The sequence below is a fragment of the Pelmatolapia mariae genome, linkage group LG18 (assembly GCF_036321145.2).
Source record: "Pelmatolapia mariae isolate MD_Pm_ZW linkage group LG18, Pm_UMD_F_2, whole genome shotgun sequence".
In the NCBI taxonomy this organism is placed as follows: domain Eukaryota; kingdom Metazoa; phylum Chordata; class Actinopteri; order Cichliformes; family Cichlidae; genus Pelmatolapia; species Pelmatolapia mariae.
The window spans coordinates 22,946,895-22,965,462 of NC_086243.1; the positions used below are offsets into that span (position 1 = coordinate 22,946,895).

General features: G+C 41.9%; 1 protein-coding gene across 4 annotated transcripts; it reads left to right on the top strand.

The window, feature by feature from the left end:
• Positions 1-1,194: 1,194 nt before the first annotated feature.
• Positions 1,195-17,400, top strand: phc3 (polyhomeotic homolog 3 (Drosophila)). 4 transcript variants are annotated; one of them, XM_063462636.1, is made up of 15 exons: positions 1,195-1,281; positions 2,461-2,639; positions 3,712-3,867; positions 3,950-4,024; positions 4,120-4,272; positions 4,415-4,504; positions 5,032-5,248; positions 5,458-6,092; positions 6,178-6,283; positions 6,368-6,654; positions 7,230-7,386; positions 7,494-7,611; positions 11,662-11,791; positions 13,210-13,471; positions 14,413-17,400. In XM_063462636.1, exons 2-15 carry the CDS (start codon positions 2,496-2,498, stop codon positions 14,565-14,567), a joined length of 2,685 nt encoding a protein of 894 aa, XP_063318706.1. In that variant the 5' UTR covers positions 1,195-1,281; positions 2,461-2,495; the 3' UTR covers positions 14,568-17,400. The 4 variants fall into 4 exon arrangements, with proteins under 4 accessions (XP_063318706.1, XP_063318707.1, XP_063318709.1 ...); XM_063462637.1 differs by having other exon boundaries at positions 7,500-7,611; XM_063462639.1 differs by having other exon boundaries at positions 5,728-6,092.
• Positions 17,401-18,568: the final 1,168 nt, after the last annotated feature.

The following is an 18,568-nucleotide window of genomic DNA, read 5'->3' on the forward strand; positions in this document are numbered from 1 at the left end:
ACAGATGACCGCCTAGTAAGCACTTGGCGACAGTGGGAAGGAAAACCTCCATTCTTACCAGGAAAAAACCTCCTGCAAAACGTGAAGAAGCCTCTTGGGTGAGAGGCGAAACACCTTTGCAAACCCCAAAAAGTCCAGTTGCCTCCTTTCTTATTTTCAAGCTTTCAAAAGCTCTGCAGTTTTTTCTCAATGACTTTTGCAGGATAGAAAAATGGACCAGAAACAAGTGAGATCTGCCATTTTTGCTCTGCGCATGTGTGTTAGCATCCTCTTTGATCCTGGGGATTTGAAATTGGCGATGTCCTCTGTCAGGAGATTTAGTCATAGTTTGTTTTGTTGTTTTGTTTTGTTTTGTTTTGTTTTGTTTTTACCTCCTCAAAGTTTAAACGTTTCACTTCACCATGTCTGAAAAACTGAACTGAGATAATTGTATCTTCAGTCTGTGCTCTTAAAGACTGACATATTATAACTTATTATAACATGTCAGTCTTTCAAGGTTGTTAGACTTGTACAGTCCAGAGAAATGTTCATGTTCGTCAGCTGGTAACAATTCTTCAACTAATAAAGCAAGAACCTACTACGAATATATAGCTTTCAAGCAATTTTAAAATACAAGACTCAAATGATGAAACAACAGATACGGAGGACTGGAGGGAGGAGTGACAAATAACACGAGAAACCAAACAATAAACTAGGACTCAAATGCAGCGAAATCAAGCTTAAAAAAGAAAAATACAACATCCAGAGAACGCGAACCTTTGTCCCCAGACAAAGGACCATGACCGCTTGTCTTCATTAAAAAAGTAAAAAGTGAGCCAACTCCACTTAAAAAGAAGAAAACTGACTTTGTTTTACTCACAGGACACGAATTTGCAGCACATACTCATCTGAACATCATATATTACTGAGTGACAGAACAATGAATTCATGAGACCACGTGGTCATGTGACATGACAGCGATATTAGTGATAAACAGGGGGACAACACATCTTATCACGAGCCTACAATTTAAATTCATTCATTCTAAAACAAAAAGCGATTGATCATCAGACATCGCCTCTTCTCTCCTCTGTGGCTGTGGAGGGTCCTCCCGCACTGCGAGCGGTGCTGTGCCGAAGCTTTTTTTTATTTATCATCATATGCTGCCTGCTTCGCAGCACACCGCATGATTTTTTTTTAAATCACCATTTTAAGCAGCGCTGACGCATCAGAGGGCTTCATGACTGGGACAGTGTGTCGGGATATGGTCAGCTCCTGATGGCCCATGTCTGCCAAAACCAGGCAAGTATCGCCGACAAGAGGTGGATGGTTGTGCATGCATAATGCGCAGTGTGAGCGGTGAGGGGCAGAGCGGCGGGGGGGTGTCATCCAGATGTGCTGGATGTAGTCTGTGAAGGTTCACAGACTGGACATTAAATATCAGGATTATGCGATGGTTCAGGGTTTTTGTCGAGGAAATCCTGCACGCGTTTACTAATCTACAGCGAAGATCAATCAGGAAAAAATAATCAATATTCTGCGGCTACAGGCGTGATTTATCCAACCCACGCTACTGTATTATTATTAATATTATTGTTGTTGTTGTTGTTAAAATGCTCTTAAATTATTACAGAGGTGTGCGTGCCACCCCACCTCACACAAGATTTTAAAAACTTAATTATGTGAAGTATTTCTATTTAAACGCAGGTTCAGGGGCTCTTGGTGATAATGTTAAATATTACTGTTATCAACTCTATTGTTCTGTTATTGTAAATTCACCTAATTTAATAAGTGTCAGAATTATATGTTTCTATTTCAAAAGTCCAAGTTTAGTTTTGTTCACCTGGTTTTATTTTATTCTATTTCATTTTTAATTCAAGAAGATCAAAGCTCCCTGTGAGGTAGGGTATCTATGACATCTATTATTTGTGTGAGGTTTTTTTTAATTTAATTAAAATGTTTCTTGAAGTAAAACTGCCATAAATGATTTAAAATTATATTTGACTTTCTTAAAAGAAAGTGGAGTCATTTAAAACCTGTCACTCCACTGCAAGTCATAAAAAAATAAAGACAAGAGGGAAGGGTTCAGTTTTGACACATTAAAATATATTCAATTCAGGCTTATTTTCTAGTCCCGCACCCTGAACAGTCACCTCAAAGCGCTGGTGCTATAAGGTAAAAACACAACAGTATTTAAAACAAAACAAAACAAAAAAAGAATAAATAAATACAACAAAAAACAAGCAACCTGTCAAAGCAAGCACTTTGCAACAGTGGGAAGGAAAAACTCCCTTTTAACAGGAAGAAACCTGAAAATAGTGGGAATATTTTCACATAGAAAATGATTTTTCTACACCAGCTCCTGTCTGTTAGGGTTTTTTTTGCCTGGACTGAAAGCATCTTAACTGAAAGCATTTACACATGAATCAGAGAAAGTTGCACATGTTAATGCATGTCCTTTTTTTGTTTTTATCTCCACAGATTTCCTGATATTGATTCTGTGTGTAATCTGGGACATGGACAGACGGAGCCCAGGAGACAGACAGGCGGTAACCACTACATCATCATCATCTGTCGTCACCATGGCAACACCCAGTTCCAGCGCCCAGCCGCCCTCTACTTCCCTCAGCATCATCCCACCAGACAGACAAGCAGTCCAGGTAATAGACTGCACCTGCGACCGATATGTGTGTGGCTCGTTTAGAAAGTCTTAGTTTCACTTCACAGGTAAAGAGTCGGGGTAATAGACAGGAAGCTGCTTACAGTCCCTACGCACGGTGTGCTTGACAGGCAAAAAGTCCAAGCTGTGGAAAATACCTATAACTGTTTAATTTTTAAAACACACAGTCAACGTTGTAGGCAGTACCTAGTATTTCTGTAAAGTGCACACAGAGGACTTGATTTAAAGGTGATCCAAGTAATGAACAGTACCACTAACCTCAGTATGCATTTATCATATTGATATACTGAATATTAATTGTCTTTTGACTGTCGTTTGTCAAGCTATCAGGTATTACTTTTACGAGACAGTCCAGAGAATAAACAATAGCAGTAATTATGCATCATAGTATATACACTATATTGTCAAAAATATTCACTCACCCATTCAAATCATTGAATTCACCTGTTCTAATCACTTTCATGGCCACAGGTGTATAAAATCCAACACCTGGCATCCAGACTACTTCTACAAACATTTGTGCAAGATCAGGTAGCTCCAGTCCGCTCATGAAATTTCCTCATCACTAAATATTCCACACTCAACCGTTAGTGGTATTATAACAAAGTTTGTGACCTTCAGTAAAATCTGAAGGCCACAAACTTCATGCGGCCTTCAGAGCAGCTCAATAGCAGTGTGTAGAGAGTTTCATTGAATGGGTTTCCATGGCAGCTGCATTCAAGTCTTACATCACCAAGCACAATACAAAGTGTCTTATGTGGTGGTGTAAAGCACGCCACCACTGGACTCTAAAGCAGTGGAGAAGTCTTCTCCTTCTGGCAATCTGACTGTCCAGCATTAGTGTCTGACCTCACAACTACATTTCAGGAAAAATCGCCAAAAATTCCCATCATAATAAACCCTATAGATTTAGAATGGGAGTCACTAAAGTTCATATGTGTGTGAAGGCAGACGGGTGAATACATTTGGCAATATAGTGTATTTGAACAGGTGATTAGATTTTGTTGTTAAAGTAGATGAATAGCCTTGTAATGTATCGTGTGATCCAACAGGTGATCCAGCATGCCATGCACAGACCTCAGAGTATGGCGGCCCAGTACTTGCATCAGATGTACGCAGCCCAGCAGCAGCACTTCATGCTGCAGACAGCAGCCCTGCAGCAGCACCAGCATCCCGCACATCTGCAGAGTCTGGCCGCCATCCAGCAGGTCGGGTGGTGTCTGTCTATGTGCTGTGTGTCTGTGTGAGGATCAAGAGTGGAAAGTAAAACGTGTTCTCACTGCTTTTCAGGCTTCAGTCTGTCAGAGGTCACCTTCTTCTTCTACAGGCAGTTTGGTTCAGGCTGCGGGTGTTTCCCAAAACTCGGTAAGCGCTTAAGTGTGTTCTCACTCTGAGCACAAATACACACCTGAGCATATTTAGTTTTTGTCACAGCTTTCATCATGCCGCCCCTCATCCAGATAACTTTACCAGCATCTCCAGTGACCGCAAGGCTGATTGGTCGAACTCAGACATCCACTGCCAGCGCAGCCACAATATCTCAGCAGGCCATGCTTCTAGGAAACAGACCTGCCAGCTGTAACCAAGCTCAGATGTACCTTCGAACTCAGATGGTAGAAACCTTTTCATCTTTGATCTCGAGCTGCATTCATGCTGCTTTACTGTGTTGCCATTTTGACTGCATGAGCAACTTTTTCTGGCTGATTTTTAACCAACGTGGCGTCTGAGCTTCCCTGTTGCTTCTATCCTTGCCAGCTGATTCTAACTCCTGCAGCCACAGTAGCTGCAATTCAGTCAGACCTCCCCACTGTGACCTCCTGCTCCTCATTACCTACCTCCTCTCAGGTACAATCATGCCACAGCGCTGCACAATTATGTGCCTCAGGCTGTTACAGAACATACAGTGGACCTATTACGCTCATTTCAGGCTCCATGTTATTGTTCTTGGACTCTTTTGCAGTAGCTTTGCTGGATTTAGTTCAAAAATAGTCCTTATTTGCTTCATACTGGGCCTGGGTGATGCTCTCCACCCTCCCTGTGAGCCAGGTACTGATAAAGGTTTGCACCTCACAGCTTTAAGGTTACTTTCTTCTGATTTGCTGCCCCTCTTGATCTCATCATTAAGGATATCCCTCCCTCCCCTCTTTGACATCATAAAGAGCAAAGCGGGTTGTGTTTTTCTTTTTTTTTTCAACATTGCATACATTATTTAGATCATAATATAAGGAACAGCAGAATAGGTCCACTATTTCTGTATTTATTTACGTGATGTCAGTGTGTTAGGACAAGATACAGCACTAGCTCTTTACTCCATGACCAGAAACTTTTAATAACTGCGAAGACTAACTGTCAACCTCTAATATTCGCTGCAGAATCTGGCTCTGCGTACCCATTTGCCGGGAGCTCTGGCTACAGCCCACAGCGTCATCTTAAAGCCTTCCACCGAGTCCCAGGCCCTGCCTGCAGCCACCTCTTTGTCCAAGACTCCAGTCTGTGGGCTGAAGAGCACCCAAGTGACTGATGGCTCAACAGAAACAGCGCCATCTGATGCCACCCCGTTGGTGTCAGGATCCCAGATTATAACCCCAGGTGAGTTTGTGTCTTCCACGGTTTGAGATAACTGCAAGTGTAAGAGGCCAGAGACAAACTTAGGGTGGACACTTGGTTTTGGTTTGATACAAGCCATGCAGCAAGCATACTGATGTTCATGTAATGCAGGTGTTTGCTTCTTTTGTCAGGTTAAGTTTTTAGTGACAGCTCACCTGCTGGTTATTATGTTCCTCATGCTCCCTCTGCAGCCTACCCTCCAGTGCAAACCCACACTCTAGTCAAGCAGCAGTTGTCCTGTCCAGTAGGCCAGCAGGTGGCGCACCACCAGCTCATCGTCCAGCAGGCCACAGGAGGGGCTCCCAGCAGCAGACAGCTGCATCCAATTGCCCTCAGAGTAGCACCCCGAGATACCCACTCCAATCCTCTTCCTCTGTCGGTTAAAAGACTAACCGCCTCCAGCACCCACTCACAACTACGAAACGAGCCCCAAGCCCTGTCTTCTTCTTCCTCCCCATTAGTCACCAGCGTGCTTGCATCATCACCTCAGACTTCAGTCCCAGCTGCTGCCGTTCAGCCTCAGCCACCTCCTCTGGTGGCTGCGCCACAGCGTCGGACCTCATTCCCACAGAGCCAGCAGCCTCCGCCTCCTCCTCCTCCTCTCATTCTCCCCAGGCTGCCCCAGAACCCCCCGGCCTCCCTTCACAGGGTGTCCCTGCACTCAGTCCGGGCTTTGGCTGTCCAGTCAGGACAGGTACTGCTAACGGAGCGGGAACTGCCTGTGGCGGAGGCTCTGGTCCAGATGCCCTACCAGAACCTGCCACCTCCTCAGACGGTGGCTGTTGATCTGAAAGTGCATCCAGTCAAACACAACGAAACTCCACCCGTGAGTCAGCATGTCCTGCTTTGAAGAGCTCCTGAGTAGATTATGAGTTGGTTTGAATGAGGTTTTGTTTTGGTTTGATTTTCAGTTGGGGCAAAAGTGCAACGTGAACAGTCTGAGCTCAGAGGAGAGGAAAGATCCTCCAAGTTCAGAACAAGACGGGACCGCTACACCACCCAAGCAAGATGGTTCAGGTACAGAATTATTCAGTTAACAGGATAACCTGCCTCCGTGAGACCCCCCCTCACCCCTCACTCTTTATGCTTTTTATTGTGTAGCAGTGACGGGTTCATCCTCCATCACCCCCAGCCACTGGCGGAGTCCTCCAGTGGAGGAGTCCTCCCAGCTCACGACCACTGACAATAGTGGCAACAGTGGCACCAACAACCCTCCTCCTCCACCACCTTCTCCTTTACCTCCTCCCCTCCTCCCTGCTTCAGCAAAAGTCCCCAGCCAGCCTCCTTCTGCCCCTGCAAGCCTCCCGGGAAGCCCCAAGAGGTCAACCCACGTCCTCACACACCTCGTGGAGGGCTTTGTCATCAAAGAGGGCCTGGAGCCGTTCCCGGTATGTGGAGGTGCCCTTTGCAGAAAGTTCACTGCTGATTATGGGGAAGCACTACAAAAGCACTTAAAATCAGCTTTAATCAATTATTTAATTATGTGTGTATAAACAAAATTAAAATATTTCTGGAGCAGGTGAGGAGAGGAAGGTGGAATAAAACTTTTCCGGGCATTTAAAACTTAAGTAAATGTCTAATTTAAATATTATAAACATATGTAAATATGACAAATGAAATATGTCAGTGCATCACTGTCTTTACATTATAACACTGGTGATGCTCTACAGTCAACAAATGATGTCTGTCACTTTATCAAAGCTGCTGGCATGGCTCATTTATGCAGAAGGTGTCTTTTTACAAGGAAGCTTGATGCAACTAGTTAGGACTATAGTGAGAGGATCTGGTCAGTGCCAACTTGTAATCTGTCACCATGCAGTGTTATCGTTGTGCAGGACGTTAGTTGTATGAAAGCTTGTTTCAATGAATTAAAACTTTTTTCTTTTTTTTTCTTTTTTTCTGCCATTTGGGTTAAAAAAATTGGTGTAAGGTTTTCAATTTTTGAATGTGCTATTCAATGCAGGTGAGTCAGTCATCACTGTTATCGGAGCAGCAGGCTTCCCTTCCAGAACCCCAGGACGTACCGACCAATGGGGACGCAGCAGACGACAGTCCTCTGGATGCTGACCAGTCAGATTCATCTGACTCTGAGATGGAAAATGATGGCCCTACAGGAGAAGGTGTGTGTGTGTGTGTGTGTGTGTGTGTGTGTGTGTGTGTGTGTGTGTGTGTGTGTGTGTGTGTGTGTGTGTGTGAACATGCATGACTAACAGCTGGTCCTCTGAAGTTGCAGAGCTCGGGGAGAGTGTGCCAGACGTGTTGCAGTGTGAATACTGTGGAAGCAGCGGCTACGCTCGCACATTTCTGCGCTCCAAACGCTTCTGCTCCATGTCGTGTGTCAGAAGGTAAATAAAACATTTACACAGCGTACTAAGTTTTGTCCTCTAGTGTAATTATTTATTACAAAAGAAACATAGTTTCAGTGATTCACTCTGTTAACATGAACAAACTGTAGGTTATTACGAGACGCTCATCAGCCATAAGCTCATAAGCTTTGCTTATTGCACCACATCTCAAAGGTGCTCTACTAGACTGAGATTTGGTGACTGTGGAGGGCATTTACAGTGAAGTCATTGTCATGTTAAAGAAACCAGTTTGAGATGATTTGAGCTTTGCGGTTTTGTTGTTATCTTGCTGAAAGAAGCTATTATTAGATTGTTACACTATAGTCATAATGGGATAGACATAGTCCGCAGCTCAGGTAGGCTGTGGTGTTTTAATGGTGCTCAGTCGGTACAAGAGGCCCAAAGTGTACCAAGAAAATCAAGAACGAGCAATAGTTTTAAAATCATCTATTGCAAGTTTTGGTGAGCTCCTGTGAACTAGAGCCTTAGTGTCTTGTTCTTAGCTGACAGGAGTGGCATCCACTGTGGTATCCACTGTGGTCTCCTGCTACTGTAGCCCATCTGATTCAAGGTTTTACGTCTGCATACCTTGGTTATAATGCGTTGTTAATGGCTATCTGAGTTGTTGCCTTGCTATCAACTTGAAACAGTCTGGCCATTCTGCAGTGTGATAGGCTGATTAAATATTTGTGCTAACGACCAGTTAGCACAAATATATGTGCTATGTGAGTGTACATCATACAGTAAATACTCAGCAGGGACTGAAATAGGAATTAATCCACTGATGAAAATAGCTCCAAAACAATTAATGTTTTGGTTCTGTTAGGCTACAGTGCTGTTTTAAAAAACAAACAAAAACAAATTACCTTAACCCTGGGAACCTTTTGTGGGGATGACTGGATGATATATCTGACGTTCAGACTAACAACATGAGATCCAGGTGAGAGTTCTGCTGGGAAAACTTATAAAAATATGCTAAAAACTGCTGCCACAAAAAAAAGAAAAAAAAAGAAGGGGTTTTAACCTATAACCAACACAGACAACCAGGCCAAAAGACAGTTCAATCGCCAACATAAAGAATGACACTGAAGCAGCTGAAACAAAAAAAAACAACAAAACAAAAACAAAACCTTAATCATCTAGTAGCTCCTTTGGTTCATGATGCATCACAACTCACAGGTTATTGTAATCTGGGAAGTGCAGAATGGAAAAGTGGCAGTAAAACGACCAATATGAGCAACGTGAGCACAGCTCAGGCAAAGACCCATCATTATGGTCATCGTGTGTGACTTTCACTAAAATCAGACCAATTTTTGTACCTGAAGGCAGACACCTCACCATCACGTAAGCTCAGTGGTCCTCCAGCATGAAAAAACAGGCGCTTCATCACCTCCATCCTGCTGCCCGTGACCATGAAATCAATCTCAGTTCACCATGTTGAAGGAAATCTCAATTCCTAAAATATATCAGGAGGACTGAGGAGAGTGGAGGCTTTAGCTATAATTGAGTATGCACATCCGTGTCCATTGTGGATGCATTTATTTACCTTTAGCATATTAAAGAGTTGTGACAAACAGCTGGAATATACAAGTCATAGTGGGAGGAGGACTCTTTTTAAACAAGTCATCCTTTTTTCATGTTATTTAACATGATCAAAGTTTCTGCCCTGCACAAAAAAGGACCATGTTTTAAACTAAAGTAATTCTAGTTATTTATTTATTTATTTTTTTAAAAATTGTGATGAGCACAGTTATGTCTGATGTCATAAAATCCAGCTGTGGGTCTGCTAGAACAAAAATGACACATTTCATTGGCATCACTTTAAAATGAGGTGTGACATTTGTGAGGATGACTCAATTTTCTAAGTGCCTGCTCCCTCAGCTCATTTGTTCTCATGTCTCTTCCTCACCTCCTCCTCTCCCATCAGCGATGGGAGAAAATAATGTGAAGAGATGGAGCAGATGCATTGGGCACTTGCAAACTATGAAATAAAAAAGGGGTTAAGACATGCAGACTTAGGGAACAGGTAACCTAAATCAGAAATTAAAAGAGCAAAGATGGGAAGTAAAAGGAAGTAGTAGTAGTGGAAAACCACATGAGGATCTCACCTTCAAAATAAAACAGGAAGTACGCTGGAAGAAGCACTCACAAGAGGAACACAAGGGGTGCGTTAAAAAGAAATACAAAACAAGAATTTATGATGGCAAGAAAAATCCAAGAATCAGCCTTTCACAACACAGGGCCGATGCATAATACAAAGTCTGTGTAAATTTTAATATTTTATGGTTTGTTATGAAAAGTTGATCTTTGTCCCTGAGCACAATGATGATTCATTATTTTGAATCTTTTTATTTTGTTGTTTTCAGAGTTGGCGTGTGTCATTCGGCTGAGGTTCACCACACTGTCTTAGAGTCTGTGGAAAACATGAGCAACACTCACGAACTGTCGGCTTTAACAACAAAGCACTTTTTTCTTCCACAGAAACTACAGAAAATTACAGTCTGTGTCAGTAAAGTTGAATTACATCATCTGACATCTGCAGCCCCGCTGACGCGAGTAGATAATCACTCCCAGGTTTCCCCCTGAGTCTCCATGTTACCCGATCTCCCGATGTTACCTTTCCCAGACTTCAAGGATGATGTGATATAATAACATTAGGGATGAATGCACTTATTAACCATCTGTGAAGGTTATCTGTCATCCAGGTCATCATAGTTTTCAAAAAACCGAAAGAAGTCCAGACGCATTTCCTTCCAAGCTCCTTAGAGCATTTATTTACTCTTAAATGACCCTTAAAAATCCTCACTCTTTTTACCCTAAGGACAAAAATTCCCATAAACTGCTGTAAAAATATTACTACATAATATTTTTCCACTTTAAATGATTCAGCCTTTTAAACTACATCAGCCTGAAATATAAATATCAAAAATTAATTATAGTTTTTGGGTTTTAACCCTTTAAAGACGAGGGACTCCAGCTGATATCGAGACTGCCAGCTTTTCTCTTTCCATCTGTGCAAAAGTCACACTGCCTTTACATGAGTCCACATAAGCCACTGAGTGTTTTCCATGCAGGTTTGTCAGGGCCACAGTTTGCTGCAGGATTGCATCCAGCAGCAGTGCATAGCTGGTGGGATAGTGTGTAGGTCCAGGGATCAAACCTCTGGCTGCTGGGGCGTAGCAGAGCGTTGCAGTCTTTGTGGGGGACCAAAATATGGGGTTGATCAAGATGGAGGAGAGATTGAGGAGTCTATCCTGTCACTGCTTCAACCACCTCCTTTCCACTCTCACCTTCAAATGAGTCAGAGCTGGACTCCAGCTGGTCCATTTCTACCTCTGAGGCCTCCTCCATGTCAGCCTCAGAGTCCTCAGAGGAGGATGACGCCATCTTAACTCTCATGGTTCACGATCACTTCCAGAGCCTGTGTGTGCTGTAAAGTCTTGCCATCTCCAAAATGACTTCTCCTGCACTACTGCTTATACTTCTAACTGTGGCTGCCGTGCAGATGCATAAACTACTTGAGTGAGAACCAAAATAAAGTCCAATTTTGTTTTGGTTCCTGCTGCTGAGATATTGTTGAAGCTCTGAAAGGGTACTCATCATTCACTGTTATCGAATTAGTTCATAAGACCGAGTGTGGCCTTCTAAGAGAACAGACTTGAAGGTGGACATCGCACACACATGCACACACACACACACCATCATCCAACATCAGTAGGACACACACTTATCATTTCAGCAGCAAGGCACTTTTGCAGAAAACAGAAAAAAGTATGAAATCTTTCTGCGTTCTGTGAATGGTAAAAAAAATAATTAAAAAAACTAGCGCCACCTGGTGGACAAATATAAAAATGATAAATTTACTTTATACCAAGATAAATGTGGGATCAAAAGTTGTATTTTCAATGATTTTCAATGGGGCATTTTTTGGCCTGAGGATAAAATTAATATCAGCACCGCCAAAATTACCATTAAAAAAATGGAATGGCCCAACACGTCCCCAGGATCCTCTAAGGGTTAATCTAACATTTCACGGCTCTTTTTGTTCAGGTTCAGTGTGAGCTGCACCAAGCGTATCACGGTGCTGCGTGCAGGTCGCCTGGTTCACAGGCCCGTGGGAAGGAGAGGACGACCCCCCAGCCGAGTCAACGGAGCCTCCAGAGAGCACTTCGTGATGCAGGTCAGTAGTATCGTCGGCCTGATGCATGCATGTATAAACTGTATGGACAAAAAAAAAAAACTGGGTTACCTGCAGGAGCTGCTCAGCCATTGAAATGGATGACATGAACAGTTTTTATCCTGATGTTAATCAGAGGAGGTTTGGAGCTGTGCAGTCACTAAAACTCCACGTTAATGTTCTAGGGTTAAAACGACATATATCCAGCTTTCTGCAGCTTTCCTCATGGGTGTAACTTTGTGCTGAACATTGGGGGGTCAGGATCTCTGTCTAAATAAATAAATAAATCTGGGTAAATTCCCAGAAACATGCAACTATTTTGCTGGTAATAACAGAAATGAGTAAAGAAAATCAACAGCCTATTTATGCAAGATAATTCCTAATTTTATTGGGGGGGGTTATATTGGCTGGGTCTGATTATTGTCATTATCATACCCCCCCTAACCCCCCTGGAAATTACGCCCCTGGCTTTCCTGAAACACTCATCAGTTAAGTGTTTGTGTGCAGGTTTGGCAAACAGTAAATGACTAACTATGTTCACATGACAAACAAAGGCAAGCCTGTTTGTTTAAAGAACAACAGCTTTGGAGGTTTTACTAAATGCACTTTTCTACCAGAAGGACTTTATTGGTAGTTGTGTTGGGTTTGCCTCTCTTTGCTGTGAGGTGACAGTTAGTAAAAACGACATCGTCTGCATCTTGTCAACTTATTCTCGCAATCCAAAAAGAAAAAAAGAAAAACATATGTCATCTTGGTCATCTCTTTTGTAACTTCTTTTCAACACAAACACACTGCAGACACAAAACGATCCACAGCTTCACATTCGTAAACAAACCAGCATGTTGGACAGAATATCGGGGGTGATCGGGTCAGCTGGCAGATGGGGATCTCTAATGAAAACAGCCGAATGGGCTTTGCAGGTGGCCAGATTCTTAGATGTCTATCAGCTCTGGAAACAAACATTAAAATGACTCATGCAAAAATATATGTTAATGCTGCAGAAATCTCAAGCATGTTGCCCTGTTATATGCTGTTTTAAATCACTCTTCATTCAAAAATATGAAGAACAGACTTACAGGCTGATGATTATTGCAGTTAGGTGTAACAAAAATGGATTTTTGAAGGCTGATAGACTCCAGAGGTGGTAATGCATACATTTTTTTCTGGTGGAAACAGGTTGGAAATATTTCTAAAAAGACATTTAAATGTTTATTTGATGCTTAAAACATTCTACCGAGCTCGAACCATGAGGTTTGCAGCTTAAAGTCAATACTTACAATGAGCTATAACTAAAATTTATTTGAGACTGGTAAGAATTAAACTTCACCTGAGACACGGTCTAACACCTGGTTTCTGTTTGTTACTGTATGAAGTCCAGCTCTGAAATACACTGTGAATTTTTGTGTCTTTGTGCTTCTCAGGCTCACAGGTCATTTGGCTCCAAAGAGACCCAACACAGTTCACCGAGAGAGGAAGATGAGCATCACGAGGAGGAGGAAGAGGAGGAAGAACCTCCCGTTCCCATGACGACCAGGCTTCGAAAACAGGCTGAGAGAGCGCAAGAGAGGGTGAGGGAGCAGAGGACCATAGAAACGATCATCGTTTCAGACACAGAAGAAGACGTCGGCTGTCCGTCTCAGTGGAACGTGGAGCAAGTGTTTTCCTACGTCAGCACACTGCCAGGTAATGCGTTTTTTCACACTCCTGAGGTACAGCTTTTATCGCTAAAGAAATGGCAAACATTAACAGTACGACCTCTGACCTCGCAGCACGTCTGTGTCGGTTTGTAGTTTGGTGTGATGGTTTGCTTTAAGGTGAGTTTTGCTTCTCTCTCGCAGTTTTTGACAGGTTAAATATGATTTGCAGGCATGAAAGTTTCATGTGGACATGTGCTGGTTGATTAAGGGTGACTGCACACAGTGTACACCCACCAGCCACTTCATTAGGTACACCTGTTCAACTGCTCGTTAGCACAAATATCTTCAGCAACCTGCTTAAGTTCAAGCTGAGCATCAGATTGAGCAAAAAATGTGATTTACTTTACATTTGGCACTGTTGGCACATTGAAACTGAAGGAGATGGGCTTCGGCAGCAGAATACCACACTGGGTGCTACATCTATCAGCCAAGAACTGGAAAACGAGGCTATAGGTCACACAGAATGACCAATATTAGACAATAAGACTGAAAATTTCCTGAGTCTCGCTTTAGATGGTAGGGAATTTGGAATAAAGTATGGATTGATCCGGGCTCCAATTCAGGCTGCTGTTATTGTTGTTGCTGACCATGTCCATCCCTTTATGTGCAGCAACTGTGTGATGCTATCATATGAATATGGACCAAAATCCCTGATAAATGTTTCCAGCACTTTCTTGAATCAGTCGAGGCAACCTTAAGGCAGTTCAGGAGATAAAAACTGGGTTCAAACATTTACTAGCAAGGTATATCTAATGAAGTGGCCAGTGAGTGTATGTTATGCGTATCAAATTGATGCTGACAGATGTTAAGAACAAAATGATCTTGTTTAAATCCAACCCGATGCCTAATTTTATTTACACATAAAAATGAACATGGTCCACACAGCATGGTGGCAGAAACCTCTCACTCCGATTCTCTTTCCATCAGGTGGTGCTGATGTAGCCGAGGAGTTTCGCTCCCAGGAAATAGATGGGCAGGCTCTGCTGCTTCTCACAGAGGATCACCTGGTCAGCACCATGAACCTTAAACTGGGACCCGCACTGAAGCTTTGCGCGCACATCAACTCCCTCAAAGATGCATAAACGCGTAACATTCCTCCTCTTAGTGAATGTAAAGAAAAACAAGGATCTCTTCACCTCTGCAGAGACAATGAGGAAGTGCTGCTCATCTTTAAACTGCCTATTTTTAAACACTGTCACAAAAGAGAGCAGAGCTCGCTGAGTTGAACTGACTGCAGTTTTTTTAAGACCACTGCCAAGAATTTTTCCGGGTTTTAGCTTTCCATTACCCAAGGACTCAAAGTCGACTCGCTGTCAGATGATTTTACAGTTTTACCTCAGCTGCTCTGGCTCGTTTCTCCTGATAGTTTCACGTTTACAAGTCTCAGCGGTGGATATTTAAGCTTCCCTTAATCACTCAACACCAGTTAAACTGCAAAAGGCTATATTTGCCATCTTTTGTATATTGAAGGATTAAAATGCAAAATTTTATTACATTGAAATACTTAATCCAAAAAGGTACCATACAAAAATCCAACTCTTTGCAGCAAACCAGGCAACATAAGAAACACACAGACAGTATAACGGTGACTCAGGGGAAGGACTATTTATACACACAGGGTAATCAGGGAAGTGGAGACAGCTGGGGAAATGATACACAGGTGCAGAGAAACTAGGTAATCACTGGGGAGGAGGTAAAACTCAAAGCAACACACAGGAGACAACAATCTATGAAAGTTTATTTATGCTACCGAAAACCAATTTTTTTTGTTTTGCTGTCAATAAGTCAAAATTTGGGATATTATCTTATTGAAAGTTATTTTCTCAGAAGTTTGAGTTGATAAGTTGAAATTCTGACCTACAGGTGACAAAAAAACTGTTTTGGTTTTTTTCTCTTTATTTTTCGCCCCAACTTAACACAGACACCAGAAAACTCATTTGTTACACAAAAGGAACACACGAGTTTAGAATAATGAAGAGAAAAGGACAAACACAACCTGAAAGTTCTCACCTGGGACAGGAATCAAATAGGCACCAAAACCAGAGATTCAAAAATATAACAAAGGATCAAACTCACAATAGAACATGAAGAAATCCAAACATGAATCCTGACGTGCTCTAATGGGCCCTTTCTTCGCTGCCTGGCTCCATGGAGCCCAAGTGACATTTGCCATAGACTAGCAGAATTGGCAGATCCACCTGTGCCCTGTGTTTTTCACAAATGAGAACATGTTCACCCTGAGCACATGTCACAGATCTGGGGAAATTGTAGAAAGCCTGTAAAATCGTTCAGCATGTGCGGTTTGGTGGTGGGTCAGTGATGGTTGGGGAGATATATCCATGGAGGGACACACAGACCTCTACAGGTTTAGCAATGACATCCTGACTGCCATTAGGTATCCGGATGAAATCCTCATCAGACTCTACACTGCTGCAGGGGATCAGTGTGCAGAGAGTTCCTGGAGGATAAAAGTATTGACACCATTGACTGCCCCCCATGCTTGCCTAACTAAAATCCAGTAGAACACCTCTGAGACATTGTGTTTCTGCACCTCAGACTGTCCTGGAGCTCAGTGATAGTTCAGATTTGGGAGGAGATCCCCCGCATGTCAGTCATGCAAACATGAATGTGGGGGCCAAACAAACTACTGAGTACCATTTTTCAGTTACGGCAATGAAATTTTGCCTGCTGCATCATTTTCTTCACAAGTGATGTAGCATCCTTACATTCCTACACATTACCCAGTCCATATCAGTGTAGATATCCAGCATGATTGTTTTCCTTTTGAGATCTGATGTGTTTTCAAAGTGTTCTTTTAATATTTTTTTAAGGAAGCCTGTCCAAGGTGTACCCTGCTTGTCCACACAGTGCTGCACAGTATCGTAGTGTACTGTATACACTACACTCACCATTTTTTGGCCACAAATTTTAATTAAACATCAAATTCATTAAACATTTGCATCAAATGCTTTGATTTGTGATGTCAAAGGTGAAAAATTCCTCTGCATCTTTCCGTAGTCTGTTGACTTTCACATGCTCCGATATCTTCCTCTGCACTGACATGGCGCTCATTTTCTGTACATATCTTCCAGTATGTTCAGTACTCACATTACACCTGTGAGCTCAGTGAGATTTTGACAGTTAGACAGAATAAAATAAACTCCAAGACCAATAAATTGTAGTAAAAATGTCAGAGATTGTGAACTGTGGGAGATAAAAAGACATCTCAAAGGAAATTCATATAAAAAAGCCTTCCCATAAAAATGGGTTTAAAGGAAGTGGCTGACTCTACTGACATGATTTCCTCAGGCAAGGTTAGCGGCTTTGCCCAAGGACCCCGGGTGCATGCTGGTGCATATGGTGCTCAGAGGATAGAGATATAGCCTAGAGCAAGGCCATGAAGGGCCCTAAAAGTCATCCATAAAATCTGTTCTAAAACAAACTGTGAGCCGCTGTAGAACAGCAAAAAAACAAACAAAAAACAGCTAAAACTGGAGTGCCGTTTAGTTCTGATACACAGGAGTAATTTCCCTAAATGTCCTAAAATAGTTAAAAATGTTAACAGACGCTGAGACGGTCAGATTTCATTTATTTTTGAGATGAGAAGTGAGCCAAAGCAACAAAGATGAGCAGTTCTTTCTCTCACCGCTTGTCATTTCGCTGTAGTGATCGTAGCAGTTCTGACTCGAGTTATCCATTTGTTTCAAAATGGTTTTTAAATGGTTTTTTTGTATCATTTGTAGACAAAGAGAACAAATGATCATCATTACATTCGACAAACGCGGTACAATCTCACTGTTTACAAAGCAGATTATTGCCTCTTGTCTTCAAGATAGAATTTGATACGTTCACCATCAGCAAACGGTTGTGCTGACTTATGAAAGTTTTACTGACTACAAGGTTATTTATTGTTATTTATTGTTGTCATAATTAATATACAAATAAAACAGTAAGAAAGCAGTAGTGTTTTTTTCTTTACTGAGATTTAGGGTGTATTTCTTTATCTAAAATTCATTCTTTGTCTTTTTCACTTTTTTGCTTAAACTGGTGTTGTCAGCGTTAATCTCGTTAAAATGACGTTAACGGCATAACTGTGAGGGGCTGCCCCCCACACGGAGCGATCTGCGCTCCGTGTGCGCTTACTCTAAACACTATCGCTTTTTTTTTTTAAGCGATTGTGTTTATCGAACCTCACGACAAATAAATAGACACTTTGTGAACAAAATAAATAATTGGACAACTGACAGACAAGTGGTTTGTTTAATGGCCAGGTGAGACTTGTTCTCTGATTATTTCATGACAAATTAAGCACATAAGGGCCACCGTACATAAGAGATCTGGAGTCACCCAAACTCTCAATATGAGAGCCTAAGAAATGTTTATGTCATCATTGGGCTAAAATAAACCTATCAGAGAGAGACAGCAAAACTTTAAAGTGGCCAAAACAACCATCTGGTTCATTTTTTAAAAGGCAGGAATGCAAAGACCAGAAATACCACAGGAGACGGCTAAAGTGGATGATGACAGAATTGTTTCACTGTTAACAAAAGCAGTCTTCCAGCACCTAACAAAGTCAAGAACTTTCTTTAGGAGGTATTAGTATCACCGTTAAGGTCTACAATCAAAAGATGACTTCACAGATGTAAATACAGAGTGCTTACAACAAGGTGCAACCCACCGGCTACACTGGAGAACAGGAAATTTGATTTTAGGTCAAAATTTGATTTAAGGTCAAATTTATTTATGTAGCACATTTCCAGACAGACGATGCTGCACAAAGTGCTTAACAATATAAAAATACCATTAAAAGGAAACAATGTAAAACAATAATAACAATATAAAGCAATGATAGGACAATAAAAGAATTAAAACAATAACTAAGACTATTAAATAAGACCAAAATGCTTGGGTCATAGTGTGTTAAAAGCCAGGGCATAAAATGTGATTTAAATTGATCAAGTGTTTGTGCAGATGTAATATTTAGGGGAAGACTATTCCAAAGTCTGGGACCTGCCACAGAGAAGGCTCTATCACCACGAGATTTGAGATTAGTCCATGGGATGGATAGCATTAATTTTGAGCT

Bases quoted from the DNA above. Each gene is read 5' to 3' on its own strand.
- phc3 (XM_063462636.1), top strand. From the start codon at position 2,496: ATGGACAGACGGAGCCCAGGAGACAGACAGGCGGTAACCACTACATCA. The intron at 4,505-5,031 runs GTACAATCATGC...TATTCGCTGCAG, and splicing joins CATTACCTACCTCCTCTCAG to AATCTGGCTCTGCGTACCCA. The intron at 7,612-11,661 runs GTAAATAAAACA...CTTTTTGTTCAG, and splicing joins TCCATGTCGTGTGTCAGAAG to GTTCAGTGTGAGCTGCACCA.